This window comes from Eurosta solidaginis, chromosome 4 (genome assembly GCF_040869045.1).
Source record: "Eurosta solidaginis isolate ZX-2024a chromosome 4, ASM4086904v1, whole genome shotgun sequence".
Classification (NCBI taxonomy): domain Eukaryota; kingdom Metazoa; phylum Arthropoda; class Insecta; order Diptera; family Tephritidae; genus Eurosta; species Eurosta solidaginis.
In genome coordinates, this window is record NC_090322.1 from 255,305,957 (window position 1) to 255,331,428 (window position 25,472).

General features: G+C 34.8%; 1 protein-coding gene across 1 annotated transcript in view; it reads right to left on the reverse strand.

Moving 5' to 3' along the window:
• LOC137251357 (uncharacterized) overlaps window positions 1-25,472 on the reverse strand; it is a 447,872-nt gene that overhangs the window by 416,247 nt on the left and 6,153 nt on the right. Inside the window, exon 2 of the mRNA XM_067785787.1 lies at window positions 17,435-17,855. Coding sequence (XP_067641888.1) covers window positions 17,435-17,528 — 94 coding nt within the window. The 5' untranslated portion in view covers window positions 17,529-17,855. The remainder of the gene's footprint in view (window positions 1-17,434; window positions 17,856-25,472) is intronic.

The following is a 25,472-nucleotide window of genomic DNA, read 5'->3' on the forward strand; positions in this document are numbered from 1 at the left end:
GTGCTGACCTTAGATTGTTGATATAGTTTGGCCTTTTTCCCGAAATGGTCATAAAGTCGAACGGAAATTTCCTAAATGGCCATAATGTCAGTTTCTCAAAGACCATAAAATAAATTGTTGATACGGTTTGGCCTTTTTCCCGAAATGGTCATAAAGTCGAACGGAAATTTCCTAAATGGTCATAAAGTCAGTTTCTCAAAGACCATAAAATAAATTGTCCTTATGAACAATTGATATATTCAAAAGCAATTGAAGTGGTCTTAACGTCATTTGATCCTTTGTCTGTTGACCCTATGTCACCCCACCGATTATAACGACAATTGACCTTTCGGAAATTGGCGTTATGTTAACCCAGGCAGAGAAGCACTTTTTATAGTGGCAACATCTCTTAGCTGTGTCCAAAATTGCAATTACCAATTACACTCATTGCTTTTTGTCAATGATAGATGAACCTATGTAAAAGTAAACACTCGTGGCAGTTTTAAATTTTAGCAGCTACCTCTAATAATGAGAAGGCGAGAGCTTGGTTCTGCCCGGAACGGCGGGTGACATGTACATATCTAGTGGATTTCATCCAAAAAATAATCACACACAAAAGGCTTAGCAGGCTGCTAGATTGAAATTTATACTTTCTCTGACATCCAGGTCATCCAAAAAGGAATTGTGATCGTTTGCCGACAACACAAATTGTTCCCAAAAAAGAAGCAGGTCTCACTTCAATTTGAGCTGTTATACATTGGCGACGTGCGATAATGAAGACAACTTCCGTTCTATATAATATTTATTCAGGGACGAAACATCAAGTCTAGAGTGGCATTTCCATTATAGAAAAGACCCAAATTGTTTATAAGTGATTGTAATCGTCCCTGTTAAAAGTGCTCTCTGGGCAATGTTTAATACGCATTTACGAGGATGCATTGGAAAGATGGCAAGTGCTCGCAATCTGTTGGCAGTACCAAATAGACAAGCTCGGTACATCACCATCCAGCTATTAAAAAATGCTGAGCAACAAAAACAACAATGAAAGCGGATGAAATAACAATAGCTAAATATACTTCAACACTGCACTGCTGTACGCGAAAAGTGTAGACCCTGGGAGAAAATAATGATGAAACAACTAAGGGGTATATAATCAGTGCAATCTAAGGAATCATTTAATTAGTTTGATTTGAACACATTGTAAGTGAGGTAAGCGAATACCTTAAATTGAAAAGTTCTACTAATATTGTTGTGCCTTATATTGTATAGTATTTTATAGTTATTTATTTGACAGTTCAGTGATCGAACCGATAACAGAAGGCAACAGAAAAAACAGGAAATCATCGAGATTTCTTCTTCGTTATAATATTGCTTCCATGCTTGCTATCTGGCAAAATTAATTAAAGAGTGAAAAGGGTATCACAGTGGACGCATTCGTGGCGTAAGCGTCGTGATTTAAAAAAATGTTTCCCACTGCGTTTTCAAACCAACCTAACTTTTGTTCTATATAAATATGTAGTGCATCGCTATGTTTCTATGCATTGGTAGAAATTCATAAAAAAAATAACCTGTAAACAAAGAATTTTTAAGCAGATAAATTGATGACGAGCTTTCGTGAATACCCTATATTAATGTAATTCCTTATACTTGTTAAGCTTAGGAATTTTTTAGCTGCCTCTGTAATGTAAGACTTAGTGTATATATGCGCCGCAACGTGTTGTATGCAAAACGTTCTTGAGTGTGTATTTGAGCATTTTGCTGCATGTGGTGGGTACCATACGTACTTGGGTGACTATTGTGTGCCACGCTTTAGCTCCACTTAGAGTTGCCCTTAGACAGCGGGCACAAAAGGAGCATATTCTTCATAATAATGTATGCATTACTTATATATAGACTTATGTATTAAGAACTAGCACTTGCTTCAAACTTTATCTGCAAACATGGCTTTATGAAAAGTTTTGACTCTGTAAGAAAATAATGACGAAACAACTGAGGGGTATGTAAGCGGCGCAATCTAATCATTTATTCGATTTGATTCATTAAATAGCAAAGTTATACCGCTAAAGTCCTATCTGACGGATAGTTGTTATCTAATATAATTTTGATCAGAATATCAAAAAAACTACCGAAAAAATTTTTTATCAAACAGCGATCTTTGATTGTTCTTAGAGGTGTGACATCGATGTTTACATATACTAACATGTCTATGAACGATATATACAGCAGCGAACAGAAAAGTAGCAGTACAAATTTTTATCAATTTTCCATAACTAAATTCTTTCAATATTTTAGGAAAATACTTATACTACGCAAACCAATCTTGACAAGTTTTCGAAAGAATTGAAAAATTCGAGTGAATTTTACGTATATGACAAACTTTTGTTTGGATTTGTTTGGGCCCGTATCGTGTTATAACTACGATCACGGATGACAAACCAATTTCACTAAAATGATAAATATAAATTTGTCAAGCTTTTCATAAAAATGATAATACATTATGAATCTAATAAGTACTTGTAGCCTGTGTTTCACGTATAAGCTCAATCTTTATCACTATTTCAGTGCTATTGCGATTTAAAAAATTATATTCGATCACGGATCGTATAACACGTTATGGTCCCTGAATTTATTTGAGTATGCAGTTCTGAAGCCCTATCATTTTGAGTTTAGTAAAGTACTAATCCTAGGTCTCTCAAAGTGTTCATTGATTTTGGAAAATTGTCTTTCCGAAGGCGGGTTTACATTTTTCACTATGCGAAGGGCGTATAAATTTATTTCTTATATGGATAAAAATCTGAAACACCCTTCGCGAAAACAATTTTAAAAAATTAAAGCGAAATTTGATAGACCGATTATCTGTACTTTGTTTTACTAAAATTGATTGGACTACATGCTCAAAAAAATTCAGAGAACCCCATGTAGGGTTCTTAAATTATATTGATTCAATTATTTTTATTTAGCTTTGTATTCAAGTTACTTTGAACTTTGTAATTTTAATATGATTTATCAATATTTTAATTTTCAATATTTATTTTTTAATTTTCAAAAATTTTCAATTATTATTCAATTTTACTTCATGAAAATATAATATTTTCTTTTAAATAATTTTTATGTGGATATTAATATTAATAAAAAGTTAAGCATCCTACACTCAAAATAAAAAGCTAGAAATTTTCGTAAAATTTTCTTGAATTTTCGAACTTTTTCAAATTTTCGATTTCTTTCGAAAACGTTCGGAAACGGTCTCAGTTACAAAATTCATAGAAGCTTTTGTTGTAAAATATCGAAAGTAAAACAAAGAGCTTAATTGGTGAAATTTGATAAAACTTATCAGTGCTATTTTTCTGTTCGCTGCTGTACTCGTATGCTCGTACTACATACATTCATACATACAGTAGAAAATTTATGGCAAAATTGTGGGTGTATCCACACAGAATCATTTGAATTAAAAAAGAGCAACGTGCAATAAAATAACTCAATTTCATGGCTGATCAATTTCGTTTTATTTTTCAGTTCCTATTTTTCTGAGTCGCCTTGGCCTATAGCAACAAGTGAAGCGATTAGCCCAGACCCAGACAGCAGCATTTCAAAAAATTTTGTAGGGCATAGTAAAAATCGACATACCTAAATACATAAGTACATATGTAAATAAAATATAAACAAATATTGCCATCTTTAAAATGATTGTACAAAATCATTACACAAATTACTATATTTAAGTAAATTATTTCAAGTACAAAAATTTACATGTTGAGTGAACGTTTAACAAAAACAAAGTGTAAGAATAAACAAACAAAAATTGTCTATAAAAATATTAGTATTTGGATTTCGTGGAAAAAACCGCGCCAAAATAAATTAAAAGCCCTTCATCAAACATTTGGACATTGAGAATAATGCGTTGTAAAGTAAACAAAACCAAACGAAAAAGCACACAAAGTAAGGTAAATAAATGGGATAACAAATTTAATGAAAACAATTCAAAAACTTGTATTTTAACCAGTCAGCGGCTAACATAAAACTAACCTCACCCAATAATGTAATTTACATGTCTATATGTTGTAATGATACGTTTTACCACATAAGGTTGTATGTACATATACATATTAGGGTAGGTCACTTCTTTATTTAAAATCGCTCTTAGTCGATTTGGTCTTTTTATATATAGATTTCTGAAAACCAAAGCCCTAATGTCGAATTCGAGTATCACAAATTAAATAAATATTACAGTTTTACTTATAAAAAGGTTAAGCTAGGTTGAACTGGCCGCTATGTGAGGACCTGACATAGACTGAATGAGTTCACAGTGGGACCAAGAGTTTGTTTAATGAACAAACAAAAAAACCTTGTCAAAAACTAGGACCTATCTTATAAAATAAGTCCATCCTCTTGGCAAATACTAGAAACTGTCTATGACCTAAGCCATTTGCTGATTCTATAGCACACCCAATAGCTGTAGTCAGCCTAACAAGCACATGGCACGTGGACAAAATGTGCTCGATATTTTTCTCCTGCAACCTGCACTTCTTACATCTGCGATCACTGATTAGGCGTAATTTAAGCGCATGTGACGTCAAAGGGCCAGAGTACAGTCAGAATACCCTTCATGACCCTATAGTCCTTTATTTTTAATAATAAGAGTAACTTTATTAGAGGCTGTAAGACCTACACATAATCTGCGGCACTTTACAGCCCCACACTTGGGTCCAGGTCTTTCCCGATTTGCCGATCAAGAGCAACTCTCGCCGTTTTTAATCTGAACCAAACTGATTGGGACGTCATCGGAGCACGCTTCGAAGGATACGCTATTTTTAGCTAGCTCATCCAATTTTTCATTCTCATATATTCCCATATTCCAGTGCTTCCACTGCACTCCGCCTGAAAAACACCACAGAGATCTGGCAGCTTGTTGTTTATTTCCGGTTCAGCACAGTATACCGAGACTTTACGCCTTCCACTACTTTTGAATCATCGGTGTACACGTGTATCCACAGTCGAAGTGCAGACACGGAGTTAGGAAGTATGTTCGTGCAGTACCTAATTGATGACGCTATTCTATTATGGACGTATAGAAAACCAACATGAACAAACCGATAGCACAACGATACTTGCGCGTTCAATAATAAGCCGATAAAAACCACAAGTTGTCAATATCGGTATTACCGATAAGAAACCGGCGAAGCTCTGTTATGGTTAGTGTCAAATCTAAGGCTAACTCTAGTTAATTTAAAAACATAAGTTTTCTGGACGTACACCTTTTTTATTATAAGCTTTTATTTACTTTCACTTGGCTGTTGTCCGTAATCAAATCTTGCAAGTTAAATTTGATACACTTCCCGGTGTCCGATTGAGCTGAAATTTTGCACACATGTATAACTCCGATGAAAATGCAATATTACTTTGCGAGAATTCGATAAATTAATCGACAACAGAGTTATCGGTAAAGATTTGTATTCACAAGGGAATAAAAGCCTAAGTCCTCAAGAACGCAGGTAACTTCGTTTTGTTTGTGTTTGCAACAAACGTAGAAGTTAGGCTGTTATGCCAAATGTTGAGATTTGCAATTAGTAGTTGTAAACTGAACGCGACATAGGCAAAGTCACAATAAAATTGGTTAATAAAATTAACTAAAAAGTAAAAAATAAATTGACTGTAAAGAAATATAACACTTTATAACTTCATTGTAACCTTTAACGATAATTAGGCTTCTTCGTCTGCAACAAAAAAATTCCATATTGTACATAATTATATATTTTTAACATTAAAAAGGAGGTCATAAATGTTCTTAATTATACCATCAAAATTTAACACGCTTTTTATTAGAAAAATTAGGACTGTGATATAAACTGTAAGATTTAATAATTCAGGTGTAAAGTTTTAATGTTAAAAATATATAATTATGTACAATATGGAATTTTTTTGTTGCAGACGAAGAAGCATAATTATCGTTAAAGATTACATTGAAGTTATAAAGTGTTATATTTCTTTACAGTCAATTTATGTTTTACTTTTTAGTTGATTTTATTAACCAATAATAAAAGCTTATTTAAAAAAATTTTTTTTTTAAATTTTATTTGTTTGTTAATTTTGTTCCCACGAGTATAGGACAAAAACGGTCCATCCCCCCAGAGGTCCATTGTAGAGGGATAAGGGCTTCAGTACAACAGGGTTCGCCCTGGTACCCTGAGGCGCAACGTTAGCGATATGAAATTTTTATACACCCTCATATCATTCAGTCCTCGGCACGTGCTCATTTGGTATTGGGTTATAAATACTAATAATAAATTAGAAAAAATCCACATTCATAACCAACAAATTTTCTCTGTAGCTGAGAAAGTGGCCTCATTTCGGATATCAGCATCTTCGGTTGTCAGATCTTTCGCGTTCAACGCTAACGCGGTGTCAGGATGACAAAGACTCTCTACCAAATTACTGATACGAATCGCTACGTTTAAATAACCCTGACTGAGTATGAGTACACCATTTTTTATATCATGATCCGAATATATTGGGGCATATTCATAATCGAAATAAAATGTGACTAAGTTAGTTGAAGCATTTTTGAGAGAGAGCACATATAAAATTGTGTCAAACAGAGTTAACTAACTTAAAATCGTATTTTATTGTGACTTTGCGTATGTCGCGTTCAGTTTACAGCTACTAATTGCAGATCTCTGTTCTGTGGGTTAAATCTGTTTTAAAATAAAATTCCAACTTTCGGAAGCGTGGGATTCACCACGTGTGATTCACCACGTTGTAAGAAAATTTTCTCATATAAAATGGCATGGTGAATCCCATCGCAAGCGTGGGATTCACCACGTGTGTTTCACCATGTCTAAGTCTCAGAATCCACGGTTAGGTACCGCCGGGTTTGTATGGGACTTAGGCTGTTATGCCAAGGTAAACACATATCTTTACCGATAACTCTGTTATCGATTAATTTATCGAATTCTCGCAAAGTAATATTGCATTGTCATCGGAGTTATACATGTGTGCACAATTTCAGCTCAATCGGACACCGGGAAGTGTATCAAATTTAACTTGCAAAATTTGATTACAGAAAACAGCCAAAAAGCCCATATACACCAAAGCTCTAGTGTCGAATTTGAGTCTTCGGAATTTTAAACGAAGGTAGCGTTAATTTTGTATCACAAATTTAATAAATATTACAGTTTTGCTTATAAAAAGGTTAGGTTAGGTTGAACTGGCTGCCCCATGAGGACCTCACATAGACTGAATGATTTCATAGTGTGACCAGAAGTTTGCTTAATGACCATACAAAGAAACCCTATCAAAACCCAGGACGTATTTTATAAAGTAAGTTCGTCCTCTTGGCAAATACTAGAAGCTTTCTAGGACCCAAGCCATTTGCTGCTTCTAGATCTGATAGTTGTATCACTCCCAATAGCTGTAGTCAGCCTCACAAGCGCACGGCATGTAGACAAAATGTGGTCAATTGTTTCCTCCTCCAACCCGCACTTCTTACATCCGCGATCACTGAATAGGCGTTATTTAAAAGTATGTGACGTCAGAAGGCAGTTTCCAGTCAGTCTTTTAAAAAAATAAAATAAATGTAAGGCGCGATAACCTCCGAAGAGATCTAAGGCCGAGCTTCTCTTCCAATTTGCGTTGTGCTCCTCTTGATTTTTCCCTACAAATTGGCCGGACGGGACCTACATGTTTTATGTCGACTCCGAACGGCATCTGCAAGGCAGATGAGTTTTCACTGAGAGCTTTTCATGGCAGAAATACAATCGGAGCGCTTGCCAGACACTGCCGAGGGGCGACCCCGCTTAGAAAAATTTTCTTCTAATTGAAAAATCTTATTTCTAAAATTTTGATGTTGCTTTGCCCGGGAGTTGAACCCAGGGCATACGGTGTGATAGTCGGAGTACGCTACCATCACACCACGGTGGCCGTCTTTTAGTTTGAATAATAAGAGTAACTTTATTAGTCTAAGGCTGTAAGTCCTTCACATGATTTTCGACACTATGATACCGATCATGTGCAACTCTTGCCTTTTTTAATTGCGTCCAAACTGATTAGGACGCCTACGGGGCAAGGTTCGAGAGATGCATTATTTTTAGCTGGCTCATATCTCATTGTTCATTCTCATCTATTTCCATATGCTCTGAGAACCAATATGGATGAATGCTTCTTCCTTTCCCGAATCGCTCCAGGGATTGCTTATACTCAAACACACTTTCAGAAAAAATTTCTGGCTCGATTTTACATGCTGTGCAACGATTTTGTGTAACATCTGTATGAGGTCATGTGTGGAAAAGCCCAATTAACCTCCCGATTAACTCCTGAAAATTTTCAATATTTATAGGAAAATCATCGATATGTTGTCGAAAAGTTATCGACTTGTTATTGTTTTGCTATTGACGTGTTTTTGATTTGTAGTCTTAAACTTATCGCTTTTTTTTGCCGCGGTGTTTTCAATTTCTTATCCTTTTGTAATCGACGACCCTCGTTTTGTCATGAAACAGGTACGTAAAACTTCAACTTAGAATCGATGACATATCTGGAACCCGTCGATAAAAGGCCCAAAAAAAAATAATAAGAAGCCGATGATTGGTGATGACAAACCGTAACTCGACGATAATTTCGCTTCCAATAAAAAGCCGATAAAAAAAAAATAGCTTTAGCTCTTGTCAATGCAGCGATAAAAATACTCACCGAAGGTTTTGGGGAGTATTATCGATGTTGATGGTCCTGTGCCGGATATAGAACAGAGTACGATTTAATATGACCACATTGAACCTTCTTGGACATCCCGCCCATCATTCCCTACTTTGATGAGGGGATGAGTCATCAGAGACTTGGCTTCTAAAGACACAGGATTCGCCACGGGTAGGTGAGATTGACAATTGGGTTCGAAAAGCTATAAATTGCGCTGGCAACCCCATGGGACGTTTGCACTACACAATCCATTGAATCATTTGGGTAGTTTAATCGCCTCTTACGACAAGCATACCTGCAGCGGGTATATTCTAAACCCCTAACCCACTGGGGAAAAATAAATTTCCGATATCGGTTGATACCGACAAGCCGGTGATGCTCTGTTTTGGTTTAACGTTAACCTCAGGTCAAGCTCTATTTAGTTTAAAAACATAAGTTTTCTGGACGTGCACCTATTTTTTATTCGGCTTCCTTTATAGCATTCCATATCCATACGTACATATGTATGGTCATTACTTTTCGACAGTGCCTTAAAGTTTGTGTTTGACCCGCACCCATAAGTTTAACTAGACAAGTCAACAAACAAAAGCTATTCACGCGTTCTTGTAGGCCCTTCGTGTTTTTTCAACCATAATATAAAGCAAAAATAAAAAATAAATAAAACTTGAATAAACTATTTCACGTACTACTTGCATGCTCGTACAAAAAAGAGGCATCTAACAAATAAACAAATAACTGACTCGTTTTAAATAAGCAAACAAAGGCGCGGGTTAGGCCAATGAACACGGTAATGCTCGTGGCACAAACAAAATTTATTGAGCTCTTATGAGAGAACAAAACGAATCGGAGTATTTACAGTACAGTGGCTAAAACAGCAAAAGGTGATAAAAAAATCGAATCACACCTACTAGATGAGGTTTTAGGCCAGACATCGGCAAATAATAGCACAATTGTGCAGACTCAATTCACACGTATTCTTATTCTCTTTAGTTGTCGCTGAGCATTTGGTGCAGTAACATCGATCGTGTTCGTGGCTCGCTATGTTGACGAATGTTATTAGCAAGCCACAAGGAAAGATCGTTTGTTAGTTTTTTCAATGCGCACAAGCGAAAAATATTTAATGTTGACCAACCGTTTTGCGCAAATACAATGTGTTTAATTGTATTAACATTTTTCTTGCCATTGTATGCATTAAAAATATAATAAAAAACAATCTTTCTTGTTACTTGCTAATAAGCGAATGAACTACGCAAACCGATGCATCAATTATTGTGCGCGATTATCGCGCTCTCACTAACACATCTGCATTTTGATTTTGCCGATGCCTGTTTTAGGCGCTCACAATAAATTAGAGTAGGTATGTTTACTTTTTTTGCTCAATAAATATCTGTACTTCTTAGCCAATTTATGAAAAATTTAGTTAAGAATCTAAACTTTAGAAATATTATTTCAAACTCTGTTTAAAGCAGAGCCAGCAATGTCACGAACTGGATTTATGATCTTTTAGCCGTTGGTCCTATAAGAGCCAGGTGATTGTAGGATATGTTACAAAACTTCGGCGATCGGAATTATAAAACTCTTCTACATAAAGCGAATCATGTTAAAGACATGTCAGACCTAAAAAGATACCCGATCCTCTTAAGGCATTCCACGAAAAAAATACATACTTCCGTTTATCATCAAGCAGATTATTCCTTGCCACACGCAAGCTAACGATAAACGTAAACATCTACAGCCAAGCCAACGAGATTTGGCTGCTTGTACAGGGGTGTCGGACGTCTAAAAACCCTGGCCAAAATGGGGTGTTAAAAGATCCTGTCACGTTTAGACCCCAAGTAGGCATACAATTTTCACACTCGTAGAAGCACAAACTGAGCTCTAAGTAGCAACACACAGCGCTCTCTGGGAGCTCCCCTTCTGGATAACCTACGTCAGGTCTTGGAGAATGACAGCAAGGGCTTGGTAGCCTTCATCAGGTCTTCAAAATGACTACAAGAGGATGGGTAATTATGTCTTTATATGACAACACAACGACCCTACTGGTACTAGCCTATGTGTACCTGCCAAGACAGTCACTTTAACCTAACCTGATCTCTCATGATCACAGTGATTGGGATTACAATCAAAAAAACTATGACTTCCAAATTCATGGACTAAGGCGACATTGCCATGCTGAAATGAAAGACTTAGCCATTTGACGAAAGTCTTCCAAGTTTTCCTGCCGATACCGGTCATACTCAAGATATGGAACAAGTCAAAAATGGTCCTCCGGCTGTAACCTTAAACCAGGCAATCAAGATACCCTAACATGCCGTCTTATCGGAATGGAGTACAACTATATACAACAAAAAGGAGAAAAAATCTATTACCAAGAGCATAACCGCCTAAGTCCTTCACTTTTACGAGGGACACACGCGTTTATCGCTCATGACTACAAAAATAAAAAAATGTGTTTATTCCCAAAAAAATTCCTTGAAATCTCGTTCAGAGAAATGTCTGGTCAAAAATACTAGCTTATAACAAAACAGACAGAAAACCAACAAAACAGAAAAAAGGTTAACAAACAATTGTGGTGTTCAGTGTTCACATGAGCTTAACGAACTTGTTAGGATGCTTAACACCAAAAATAAAACTGAACCAAATTGTGAATGACCAAAGTGACAAAGGCCAAATAAGATATAAAAAATGTTGGCCAAAAAGTAAAAGTTCATGTGATACGCCAGCAGGTAATCAACAGTGAGCCAAAAGCTATGACTCACACTTCAATTAACAATTTTTGGCGAGATTTGGATGAGGTGCAGGTTGATATGTGTTGATGCATGTAAATATGTATATGTAAGCACATGAAACTGCGTATTATATTCATTCGTCAATTCATTGACTCAGCCTCGCAAACGAGTCGATGCGCAAATGAATGTTTTGGTTGAATGCTTTTACTAGTTTTTTATACTCAGCTGTACTTGTACACAGGGTATTATAACTTTGATTAGATAACGGTTGGTTGTACAGGTATAAAGGAATCGAGATATATATAGACTTCCATATATCAAAACCATCAGTATCGAAAAAAATTTGATTGAGCCATGTTCGTCCGTCCGGCCGTCGGATGATAACCACGCCCACATTTTATATATATAACACTTTGGAAAACACAAACAACTTTATTATTTAGTAACTAATACACCTAGAATTTTGAAATGACGTGTGTACTGATATTGAGACTCTTGTAAAAATTTGAAAAAATTTTTGAAATGGGCGTGGCACCGCCCACTTGTGATAAAATCAATTTTACAAATATTATTAATCATAAATCAAAAATCGTTAAACCTATCGTAACAAAATTCGGCAGAGAGGTCGCCTTTATTATAAGGAATGCTTTGAAGAAAAATTAACGAAATCGGTTAAGGACCACGCCCACTTTTATATAAAAGATTTTTTAAAAGAGTCGTGGACGAATAAAATAAGCCATATCTGTGCAAAAAAGAGCTTTATATCAATGATATTTCATTTCCCAAGTGGATTTATAACAATAAATAGGAAAAACTTCAAATTTTAAAAAATGGGCATGGCACCGTCCCTTTTATGACTACGCAAGTTTCCATGTTTCGGGAGCCATAACTCGAAGAAAAATTAACGGATCGTAATAAAATTGGGTACACAAATTTTCCCTATATCAGGAAATATTTCTAGAAAAAATAGACGAGATCGGTTAAAGACCACGCCCACTTTTATATAAAAGATTTTTAAAATGGTTGTAGAAGAAAATAATAAGCTATATCTTAGCGAAAAAGAGCTTTGTATCAATAGAATTTTACATTCTAAATTGAATTATAACATTAAATTGAAAAAATTTTTTAAAATGGGTGGGGCACCGCCCCTTTTTTGTCTAAGCAATTTTCAATGTTTCGGGAGCCATAACTCGAAGAAAAATTTACATATCGTAACAAAATTAGGTACACATATTTTCCTTAGAGCAGGAGATATTTCTAGTAAAAATGGATAACATTGGTTAAGGACCACTCCCACTTTTATATAAATGACTTTAAAAAGGGTCGTAGCAAAAATAATAAGTTAAATCTTAGCGAAAAATAGTTTTGTACCAATCGTTTTTTGTGCCATTATAAAAAGAAATGGAAAAAAATTCAAATCTTGAAAAATGGATGTGCACAGGGCCGGATTAACAAGTAGGCAGAATAGGCAGTTGCCTGGGGCCTCTGAAAAATGAAAAAGACTTCTAAAATTTTCTTACAAACATACAATTCTAGAGAGTGGAAGAAAAATTAATCAGAACTTAAAATAAATTTTACTCAAATAAATAAACTCAATTGACCGCATTCCAAAGGCGACGACCGATAAACTAGACAAGGTTCCTAAAAAGGACATTGCCGACTCATTTGACAAATTGTATGAGCTTGCAAAGAAGTATATCGAAGTGAAAAGAGAGTATATTGAATAATGAAAAAGGTTTATGACTTTTCTTCAGTTGAAAGGTCATACTGGTGAAAGTCTAGTGAATCAAACTTTAAAAGTTCTTACTGAAGACTATGGTTTAGATATTCGAAATTGTAGAGGACAATAATATGACAACGCATTAAACATGTCCGGAAAGAAAAAGGAGGTGTGCAAGCAGTGAAGTGCTGTTTCTATGCAGTAGATTTTTTCGCCATTATGCAGACTATATAATTTTTTTCCGCTTCCAACTATCGTTGGGGCGCACAGTGTTTCGTGTAGAACAAGCTAGCTGGACAAAAACAAAGTTTTTATTCCAAGAAAAGTGTAATGAGAAATGAAAGAAACCAAACAAAATAACGGGATTTTTGGTTTTTTTTGAAATTTTTGCTCATATGTATTGAGTAATTGAAGTAAGATGGCAGGAGTGGCCGTAAAATGCATTGATTAATTTGCAAAATTCTTGTTGAATATTAAGATTCATATTTCCTTTAAGTGAACACTTTTACATAATTTTTTTGATGGATTCTAAGCTCGAAGGTAAGTAAAATTTTTTAATAGTAATTCTTTCACAATTAGAGTATTTTCAATATATTTAACATTCCGTTATTAAGAAGAAAAGGTATTTTTTCCCTATATTTTTAACTTTAGGGAGAAAAAAGTTAAATACATCCGCGGACATCCGGGCTTAGTTTTACATATGTTATAGTCGCAAGTATTCTCTTATAGTCTAAAGAAAAAACCATTGCGAATTCTTTGCATATCTATTTTTAATTTTTTTTTTGTAGATTTAGTTATCTCTACATATCAAATAGGATGTATGTACGTACCAGCTCCGACAAGATATTTGAACCTTTAAAGCTGATCTACAAACGGCAAAACCAATTCCCTGGTATAGGGAACAAACACGTAGCCATAAAACATACAAAAATAAACGCGCAAGGTCAACAAGAGCACACCAAAAGCAAAAAGGCGAAGATCATTGACTTCAACCTGCCACAACCTACCGCACCAGCCACCAAGGCATAAAAACAGGTACATACAATGGATTGTTGAAGATAAACCAAAACCAGGTTTCGGCAATACCAATGACGGCAACACTGCTCGTAGGTTTTTCGAAAATTCTGAGGCTAGTGCTGAGATTACGGGATTGGATGTAACGCTCATCAAAAGATTCGACACTCTCCTTCGCGCATTAACATCTGGGTACAATATAAATATCCAAAGATTTGAAAAATTTGCGGTCGAGACTAAAAAACTATACATAGATCTCTATCCATGGTTTAATATGCCTGTTACACTTCATAAATTCTTAGTGCATAGTACTGAAATTATAAAATCAGCAATTTTACCTATTGGTCAACTTTCCGAGGAAGCACAGGAAGCCCGTAACAAAGATTTGAGACGATTCAGGGATTATAACATACAAAAGCAGACGCGTGAAGCCACGAATAGAGATCTTATGAATATGTTGCTTATAACATCGGATCCTTTAGTTAACAGTTTTAGGGAGCTACCTAAGAAAAAATTTAAAAGTCTATTTTGATTAGTTTTCGGCCGCCGTGGTGCGATGGTGGCGTGCTCCGCCTATCACACCGAAGATCCTGGGTTCACGCCCCGGGCAAAGCAACATCAAAATTTTAGAAACAAAGTTTTTCAATTAGAAGAAAATTTTTCTAAGCGGGGTCGCCCCTCGGCAGTGTTTGGCAAGCACACCGAGTGTATTTCTGCCATGAAAAGCTCTCAGTGAAAACTCATCTGCCTTGCAGATGCCGTTCGGAGTCGGCATAAAACAAGTAGGTCCCGTCCCGCCAATTTGTAGGCAAAAATAAAAGGAGCACGACGCAAATTGGAAGAGAAGCTCGGCCTTAATTCTCTTCGGAGGTTATTGCGCTTTTGACTGCTATGCGTTCAGTGAGTGAGTCATTGCAAAGTGAAAAAGCAGATTTGCAAACGTGTGGTTTTTTGTACGGATCGTTAGAAGAGAGTTTAGTTTCATTCCGTGAAAAGTTCAATGATTTCGAAGAAAAAACAAAACAATTATTACCTGGTGTAGGTTATACAGAAATCGTAAAACGTACTAGTCGTAGAAAAACGAACCTAATGACGGAAATGCTCCAGAAGTTCAGAAGTAGAATTTCAGCCTCGAAATGATTCTAGGACAAAAGGTTTCCTCGAAATCATCGACAATCTTCGCAGTGAAATCAAACGACGTGCGAAAGTGTATATAGAAGTTTCTCATCAACTTTTCTCTAAGTGATGGAGACCCCAACGAAGCTATAAATAACTTATTTCGTTTTTATTCTAGAGATTTGGAAGAATTTTTCATTGAAATGAAATAATTCCAAAGTTACGTGAACTCCAGATACACTGATGCACAAAAAACTCATAGTCATTTGTATAACATTTTAATGGAAGATCAATTGGCCGATGTATTTCCTAACACAGAAATAGCTCTTCGGATTTTTTTAACATTAATAATCACAAATTGTTCTGCCGAACGATCCTTCTCGCAATTAAAAAGAATCAAAGCTGCTGAAAGAGCTACAACGCGACAAGAGCGACTCGAGATGTTAGGTATACTTTGCAATGAGTCAGATTTATTGAACAAAATCGATATTGATGATATAAGTGATGAATTTGCAGAAAACAAATGTAGAAAACGACATGTTCAAAATGTAGATAGTAATTTTATTCATATTATTACATTGTGACAATAAAATTTTTATGAAAGATATAAGTTTGTATTTTTTATTTGAAAAAAGAAGGAAACGGACGTGAAACAAGGGCCCCCAAATTGATGGTTTCCTAGGGCCCCGTTGAGGGTTAATCCGGCCCTGGGCGTGGCACTGTCCCTTTCTTACAATGCATTTCCCAACGTTTCTAGAGCCATAACTCGACGAAAAATTTGGTGTTTAACAGGAAATATTTTCAGTAAATATAGACTAAATCGGTGGAATCGCCTTCTTTTATATAAAAGATTTTTTAAAAGTGCGTACATGCAGGTAATAAGCAATTTCTAGTAAACGTTGGAAAATTTCGTTAATAACCCTGCCCTTTTTTTTGTAATAACGCTTTTTGGTACAATGGCACTTGTGTGTTTATGTCTATTGTTCTGCTATATCTTTATTTTGAAATAAACAGTAGGGGAGTCCCCATATCTGAAGGAAAACTGCATTATTACCCGCTCAAGGTCATTGGTGTTAGCCTTTGTATGCTTTTTGCTTCTTTTAAACGAAAACTAGTTCAGAATAGAACCATATGTGTTTGTATTATTGCGCAGCCTTGTAACACTATTAAGCACACAAAACAAACAACAACAGCATTACAAGTGTACAGCTGGGTATGTAATGTTCGGTTTCACCCCAACTTAGACTTCCTTACTTGTTGTATATACATATTAACGGGAATTTTTCTACCTCCTGATCATTTCGGGATTGTTTAGGTTCGGGATCATTACCAATTCATAATTATTTGGTACTAAATATATCCCATTAGTTTTAAGATCATTTCGGGGGGTTTCGCCATAATTTTTTAAAATTTTGGAAGTATAATTATTTTCGTATTATTTCGATTTTTTTTTTTTAATCAATTCGGGACAATCTTCACATTATTTTGGAATAGTTTTCATTTTGTTATTATGTCCTTTCAGTGTAATTTCGCAATTTTTTAGACTATGTCGGTATTACTTCGCAATAATTTCCAATTGTTTTCGGGATCGTTTCTCTTTATCTTCCGGCCTTTTTAGGATTGCTTTAGAGGCTTTGTCATGGTAGTTCCGTACTGTTTTTAATATTCATATCGGAATAGTTTTTAGGTCAGTGCGGTATTATTTCATTGATAAAAAACGGAAATCTAAATCTATATCGCTTCCTATATACCATTAGTACTCATTCTTACATTATTAAGGTGTAAAAGTGCGGCTGGATATAACTTAATGGGTGTCTTATACTCAAAAGTAACAGAAGGCAAATTAATTAATTAATTTTAGAATCTTGGTGCGTAGTCCGTCGGTTTGTATGTTTGAACTTGTTTAACTCAAAAATTACTTCATGGCATTGAATGTATTTTTCACCATTGTATTAAAATAAGTTTTTTTCATTGCAGGGACATATTTTGGACCCGAACTCTACATTTTTCAACATAAAAAATATTTATATTTTGAGGCGCTTCGATTCCTCTGTTCGTATCTGTTTCTCTGTTTTTATTTTTTGTGTGCGCTAATGAGTAATTTAATTTATATATGTATTAGCACCTACTTATTGACAAACAAAATCGATAGGTAATTATCTTTTATGTCACTAATGATTAAAGCAATACTTACATTTTAATAATACAACTCCATTACTCTGATGCGGACCAAGATTTTGATGATGAGCGCTGCCATCCAATGCGGATTTCAACATTTGAAACGCCATCTTTTTGTTGTTAGCGGAAGCTTTCTTTGAAGATTTATTATGAATTTTAACATCACTTTGTCAGATTTAAGATTAAGGTTTAAGCCACTTGTACTTTTTAATGAGCAAATAGTATTTGAATACTTTTTTGCTTCTAGTATTTATTTACTTAAAACTTTTACCTCCAAAAATAATCACTAATGTCGTATTTGAACTTAGAACACCTTCATAAGATTCGTTTTCGCAGTATATAAATGCATATATGATTTGCGTAACGATGAGGTTGAATGTTTTTTTTTTTTATTTTTGTATCGTAGTTTGTTGCTTTTTCGGATTCACGTTTATATTCTAGAAGTTAAATTACGAAAATTAAATGATATTTACGTAGCAAATAAATTTTTTTTTATATTTAAATAAATGCAGTTTCGCCCCTAAGGAAGCTAAGGTGCTTAGCGAAACGTTGGGACGTAATAGTGGAGTTTTATTTGCACTAAAAGCAACATTATGGTCAAGAAAAGCCTATCATAACACAAAAAAATTTTGTTTTTGGTTTTTTGTATTACTCACACACACATCACTATTTCTAAAAATTACAAACGTTAATTGCTCTATCTGAATGTTTCCATAAGATTGTAGTTATTTTAATTTATTGCTCGTTGTGCTTTAATTATTTATTTTACTTCATTAATTATTATTCATCGCTTATAAGTTCTTCAATTATTTCTTTAAAAAAACGGATCTATTTTGTTCGAGTGCGTATACTTCCATCAATCACTCTAGATCATGTAAAGAAACTTTGAGTAAGTTTACTGCAGAAAAGTATAAGTGCGAGTAAATATACCTACATACATATATATACATACCCTGCAGGGAAATCCGTATATAATAAAAAAAATTTGTTTATATATAAAAAGGACTTTCAAAATTTATTACAAAGAAATTCCTTGAAAACTTTGAATGTGTTTTCATAGTTTATTCTAGGTTCGATTCGAGCTCAAGGTCAGAACAATAAATTTTTTTTAATGATAATTAATAGTTTTTTTAATTTTTCTATAATTGAAAAATTGTATATTGTTTTTGGAATAGTAAGTAGAACATTTTTCAGACAACCTGCCATAGCTGCGCAGATATATCCATTATGAAGGGTGCTAAGCCTTCATCATCAGTACGCTTTAGGCAACCTGAGCTAACCATTTAGCTATACAGCGGTGGATTGTTTGATAAATTGCTACTTCTATTCCTCTTTGCCAACTATATTTAACCAGCGTTGCGCCATCTGTTGCAAATCACTGATAATGCTGGACTTGTTTATTGTCAATTACTTTGTTTGACATTTCAATGTGCTCTTGGTTTATTAAAAATTGCGTACAATTTCAATTTCAATTATAGAAAAGTTAAAAAAATAAATAAAAACAATAATTATCATTTAAAAAAAAGACTGTTCTGACCTTGAGCTTGAATCGAGCCTTGAATCCTTTATCAATACGTCGATAAAACAAACACAATTGCTTTCAAAGTTTAGTTATTAAGAAACGAAATATCGTTATTATTTTAAATTTATTTAAAAAATAATTTAATTTTTTTTAATTAATACAAATTAATGTAAAGACATAATGTCTCAAATTGTGGGAAAGCGTGAAAATGGGATAAAACTTAAATTAGCAAAAAAAGCAAATACAGCACAATAACCCAATGGTTAGGCGATTGTGATTTTAGCAGATTGACCTTGGTTCCATCCCCGGTGAAACCTGTTGAAATAAATAAAAATATTACAAAATTGTCTTTGGAAATCATCGCAATATGCCAGTAAATGCTTCCTTCTTTTTCAGGTGTTAAGCTCATTAATTCTTAAAAATTAATACTCATTTTATTATATATAACTTATTCAGAATCGAGTACTTTTCAGATCCGGGTACTTTTAAAATTGGGTAGCTCTTTAGATCCGGGTTCTTTTTCAGACCAAGGTACTTTTTAAAACCAGGTATCTTCTCGAGTTCGGATACTTTTCTGGTAACTTTTCGTATTCGTATGAATTAACCCTAGAAAGATAACGTACGTCTGAGAGGCGTGTTCAAGCTTAAGGGCCCCAAAGATTTAAAAAAAACTAACATTTTTTTTTTGTTTTTTTAATCATTTATTTGATATATATTCACTTGTTTTAAATGTTTTTTAAAGACAAATATTGTTTTTTAATATATTAAAAATTAAGTGTGACTTGTCTTGGACTTGTCCTTACAAAAATCAGTCTTTTTCGAAGGACCTCAGTTTATAGCAAAAAAATTAAAACAAAATACATTTTTTGTACTTCAATTGAATGAATTCACTGTTTTGAACTATACTTAAAATATATTAGCTAAAATTACCATTTTAGGCAAAAATTAGATATAAAATTTGTAGTCACGTAAAAGATAACGATACGTCTCTTAGACGTATTTTTAAAAACCAATCGAATATATTTCAGCAAACAAAAAAGTTACTACTGAAAAATATCCCCACTGACTAGCTGGTAATGGTAGCTCAGAAAAATGAGAATGAGAATGTTCTCTCTTTACGATTGTGGAATACTGAGAGCAAAATTATAACGACGTACGTCTCATAGACGTACGTTATCTCACTACGGTTAAGCGGGGACTGCCCTCATTGCTTTTAAATGTATAAAAACATTTATTTGAAGCAAATTTTAATTTATAATTTGATTCAATAATAATTTTCGTATTGGAGTTTTCAGGACCGGATAGTATTTTAGAACCATGTACTTATTCGAATCCGGATACTTTTTCGAATTCAAGTCTCTTTTTTAAAAACTTTTCAGATCCGGAGCTTATTCGGCACTGTGTACTTCATTTGATCCGGCTGCATTTTGAAACCTCGGTACTTTTTTAAAATCGAATACTTTTTTCGGAACCGGATTCTTTTTAATCTTAAGCTATACTGGCAGTAATATGCCAGTAGCTCTAAGTTCAAAGGATATCTGCATAGGGTATGCGAACTAAATTGCATACATACTTATAAATTTGGGTATACAACGATTGCCGCTGCCTTTGGTTATTAAATTTAAAGAAGAGGTGATTAATCTGATCAAAAACTATGCCCCTCAAAGGGCATTGATAACTTACGCTCTCTTTGACGAATGCAGAATAATTTCATTAAAATTAGCACGGTCTGAAAGCGGTTTAAAACTAACAATACCGCTCAAAATTTAAAAGAATTTCCCTACAGGGTACATGGGAACATTCTTAAGTGTGTTTGTGCTTATTGATGCATCTGTTTTCTTATCGAGAATTCCAACAATTCGATTAAAATGCAATTTGTATCGAATAAGACCTTGACGAATAACACATACAGCTGTGCATATTCATACATAACTTTTATATGAATGACACTCATCTTGGCGCGTCTGCAGTTTCGAGGCTTAGAAACTTTTGAGACAAACTATTTCATAATATTGACATAATGTACAGAAAATAGGTTTTAGAGAAGCTTTTTCAAATTTTTCATAGGGCCTCTTGACCTTTAAAGGGGTGCTGACAGCGAATGTCCCCTACTCAGCGGTCTGACCATGAAGTTCTTGGTTTGTATTATGTTTGCCCAGTCTGTGCTAATAAAATGTACTTATACTTGGTAATTGTTGTTTTAAATTACTGAATATTTGCAATGGTAATGGAAATTGTACTTGATTTTACCAGCTTTGACTACAATATATATGGGGTATTCCATCCTATTTCGACCAATTTTGAACCCGACCCCTTCAGAATTAGCTGAAAGTTTTTCCTCTTTTTCTAGCTTACGAAAGACGTTTTTCAGAATTTTTTCAAATTTTTTCATCCAACTCAAAAAAAGTTATTAATTTAAAAAAAAACACTGTTTTTGTTTTCAAAATGCTATAACTTTTTCAAAAATTGACCGTTTGAGATCTTTTTTTTTTTAAATTTGTTTTGAAATGTACTTTTCGGAAAAAATACAAAAAAATGTTTAAAGTTTTTTTTTTTTAATTTTTCAGTTTTTCGATATTTTTCGAATTTCATAATTTTTTTTTTTTTTTTTCTCATAAAAGCTTCAATCAATTCTGCAATCATCCCCACTAATCCCGGAGTGGGCCGATTTTTTTTATATTTTTTTTATTTAATTGAAAAAAAATTTTATTTAAAAAAAAATCTTTTTTTATCAATTTTATTTATATAACAAAAAAATGTAAGAAAATGATTTTTAAGTATTCTTTTCTTTATATATTATGGTAATCTACGATTAAAATAACCAGGATTAATGACTGATACAGTAATGACAGCGAAAGCGAGTCATTTTAATAGATTACAATAATATATAAAGAAAAGAATACTTAAAAATCATTTTCTTACATTTTTTTGTTATATAAATAAAATTGATAAAAAAAATTTTTGTTTTTGAAAATTTTTTTTCAATTAAATAAAAAAAATATAAAAAAAATCGGTCCACCCGGGATTAGTGGGGATGATTGCAGAATTCATTGAAGTTTTTTATGAGAAAAAAAAAAAAAAAAATGATGAAATTCGAAAAATCTCGAAAAACTGAAACATTAAAAAAAAACAAGTTTTGCCGCATTGCAATATTGCAGTCTCTCGGTTTTTTGTTATAATACCTTAATAATTTTGGACGATTTTCACGTTTTTCGTTAGCTTGTGGAAGCGAATCCACAAAAAACAAAGAAAAACGAAAAATATGTGAAGAGAATAAAATGAATATAAAAAACGAAGTTTTTAAATCGTTAAAAACAAAAAACAAAACAAGTAAGGAAGGCTAAGTTCGGGTGTAACCGAACATTACATACTCAGTTGAGAGCTATGGAGACAAAATAAGGAAAATCACCATGTAGGAAAATGAACCTAGGGTAACCCTGGAATGTGGTTGTATGACATGTGTATCAAATGGAAGGTATTAAAGAGTATTTTAAGAGAGAGTAGGCCATAGTTCTATGGATGGACGCCATTTAGGGATATCGCCATAAAGGTGGACCAGGGCTGACTCTAGAATGTGTTTGTACGATATGGGTATCAAACGAAAGCTGTTAATGAGTATTTTGAAAAGGAGTGATCCTTAGTTCCCTAGGTGGACGCCGTTTCGAGATATCGCCATAAAGGTGGACCAGGGGTGTCTCTAGTTGTACGATATGGGAATCAAATGAAAGGTGTTACTGAGCGTTTTAAGAGGGAGTGGGCATTAGGTCTATAGGTGGACGCCTTTTCGAAATGTCGCCATTAGGGTGGGCCAGGGGTGACTCTAGAATGTGTTTGTACGATATGGGTATCAAATGAAAGCTGTTAATGAGTATTTTAAAAGGGAATGGGCTTTAGTTCTATAGGTGAACGCCTTTTCGAGAAATCCCCATAACGGTGGACCAGGGGTGACTCTAGAATATGTTTGTACGATATGGGTATCAAATGAAAGCTGTTAATGAGTATTTTGAAAAGGAGTGATCCTTAGTTCCCTAGGTGGACGCCGTTTCGAGATATCGCCATAAAGGTGGACCAGGGGTGTCTCTAGTTGTACGATATGGGAATCAAATGAAAGGTGTTACTGAGCGTTTTAAGAGGGAGTGGGCATTAGGTCTATAGGTGGACGCCTTTTCGAAATGTCGCCATTAGGGTGGGCCAGGGGTGACTCTAGAATGTGTTTGTACGATATGGGTATCAAACGAAAGGTGTTACTGAGCATTTTAAGAGGGAGTGGGCATTAGGTCCATAGGTGGACGCCTTTTCGAGATATCGCCATTAGGGTGGGCCAGGGGTGACTCTGGAATGTGTTTGTACGATATGGGTATCAAATGAAAGGTGGTAATGAGTATTTTAAAAGGGAGCAATCCTTAGTTCTATAGGTGGACGCCTTTTCGAGATATCGCCATAAAGGTGGACCAAGGGTGACTCTAGAATGTTTTTACGATATGGGTATGAAACGAAAGGTGTTACTGAGCATTTTAAGAGGGAGTGGGCACTAGGTCTATAGGTGGACGCCTTTTCGAGATATCGTCATTAGGGTGGGCCAGGGGTGACTCTAGAATGTTTGTACGATATGGGTATCAAACGAAAGGTGTTACTGAGCATTGTAAGAGAAAGTGGGCATTAGGTCTATAGGTGGGCGCCTTTTCGAGGTATCGCCATTAGGGTGGGCCAGGGTGACTCTAGAATGTGTTTGTACGATATGGGTATCAAATGAAAGGTGGTAATGAGTATTTTAAAAGGGAGTAATCCTCAGTTCTATAGGTGGACGCCTTTTCGAGATATCGCCATAAAGGTTGACCAAGGGTGACTCTAGAATGTTTGTACGATATGGGTATCAAAAGAAAGGTGTTACTGAGCATTTTAAGAGGGAGTGGGCATTAGGTCTATAGGTGGACGCCTTTTCGAGATATCGCCATTAGGGTTGGCCAGGGGTTACTCTAGAATGTTTGTACGATATGGGTATCAAACGAAAGGTGTTACTGAGCATTTTAAGAGGGAGTGGGCATTAGGTCTATAGGTGGACGCCTTTTCGAGATATCGACATTAGGGTGGGCCAGGGGTGACTAGAATGTTTGTACGATATGGGTATCAAAGGAAAGGTGTTACTGAGCATTTTAAGAGGGAGTGGACATTAGGTCTATAGGTGGAAGCCTTTTCGAGATATCGCCATTAGGGTGGGCCAGGGGTGACTCTAGAATGTTTTTACGATATGGGTATCAAACGAAAGGTGTTACTGAGCATTTTAAGAGGGAGTGGGCATTAGGTCTATAGGTGCACGCCTTTTCGAGATATCGCCATTAGGGTGGACCAGGGTTGACTCTAGAACGTGTTTGTACGATATGGATATCAAATTAAAGGTATTGATGAGGGTTTTAAAAGCGAGTGGCCCTTAGATGTATATGTGAAGGCGTTCTCGCGATATCGACCAAATGTGGATCAGGTGATCCAGAAAATCATCTGTCGGGTACTGCTAATTTATTTAAATATTCAATAACACTAACAGTATTCCTGCCAAGATTCCAAGGGCTGTTGATTTCGCCTTGTAGAACTTTTTCATTTTCTTCTACTTAATATGGTAGGTGTCACACCCATTTTACAAAGTTTTTTCCAAAGTTATATTTTGCGTCAATAAACCAATCCAGTTACCATGTTTCATCCCTTTTTTCGTATTTGGTATAGAATTATGGCATTTTTTTAATTTTTCGTAATTTTCGATATCGATGGAGTGGGCGTGGTTATGGTCGGATTTCGGCCATTTTTTATACCAAGATAAAGTGAGTTCAGATAAGTACGTGGGCTAAGTTTAGTAAAGATATATCGGTTTTTGCTCAAGTTATTGTGTTAACGGCCGAGCGGAAGGACAGACGGTGGACTGTGTATAAAAAATGGGCGTGGCTTCCACCGATTTCGCCCATTTTCACAGAGAACAGTTACGGTCATAGAATCTATGCTCCTACCAAATTTCAAAAGGATTGGTAAATTTTTGTTCGACTTATGGCATTAAAAGTATTCTAGACACACTAAATGAAAATGGGCGGAGCCACGCCCATTTTGAAATTTTCTTTTATTTTTGTATTTTGTTGCATCATATCATTACTGGAGTTGAATTTTGACTTAATTTACTTATATACAGTAAAGATATTAAATTTTTTGTTAAAATTTGAATTTAAAAAAAATTTTTTTTAAAAAGTGGGCGTGTTCTTCATCCAATTTTGCTAATTTTTATTTAGCACATATATAGTAATAGTAGTAACGTTCCTGCCAAATTTCATCATGATATCTTCAACGACTGCCAAATTACAGCTTGCAAAACTTTTAAATTACCCTCTTGTAAAAGTGGGCGGTGCCACGCCCATTGTCCAAAATCTTACTAATTTTCTATTCTGCGTCATAACGTCAACCCATCTACCAAGTTTCATCGCTTTAACCGCCTTTGGCAATGAATTATCGCATTTTTTCGGTTTTTCGAAATTTTCGATATCGAAAAAGTGGG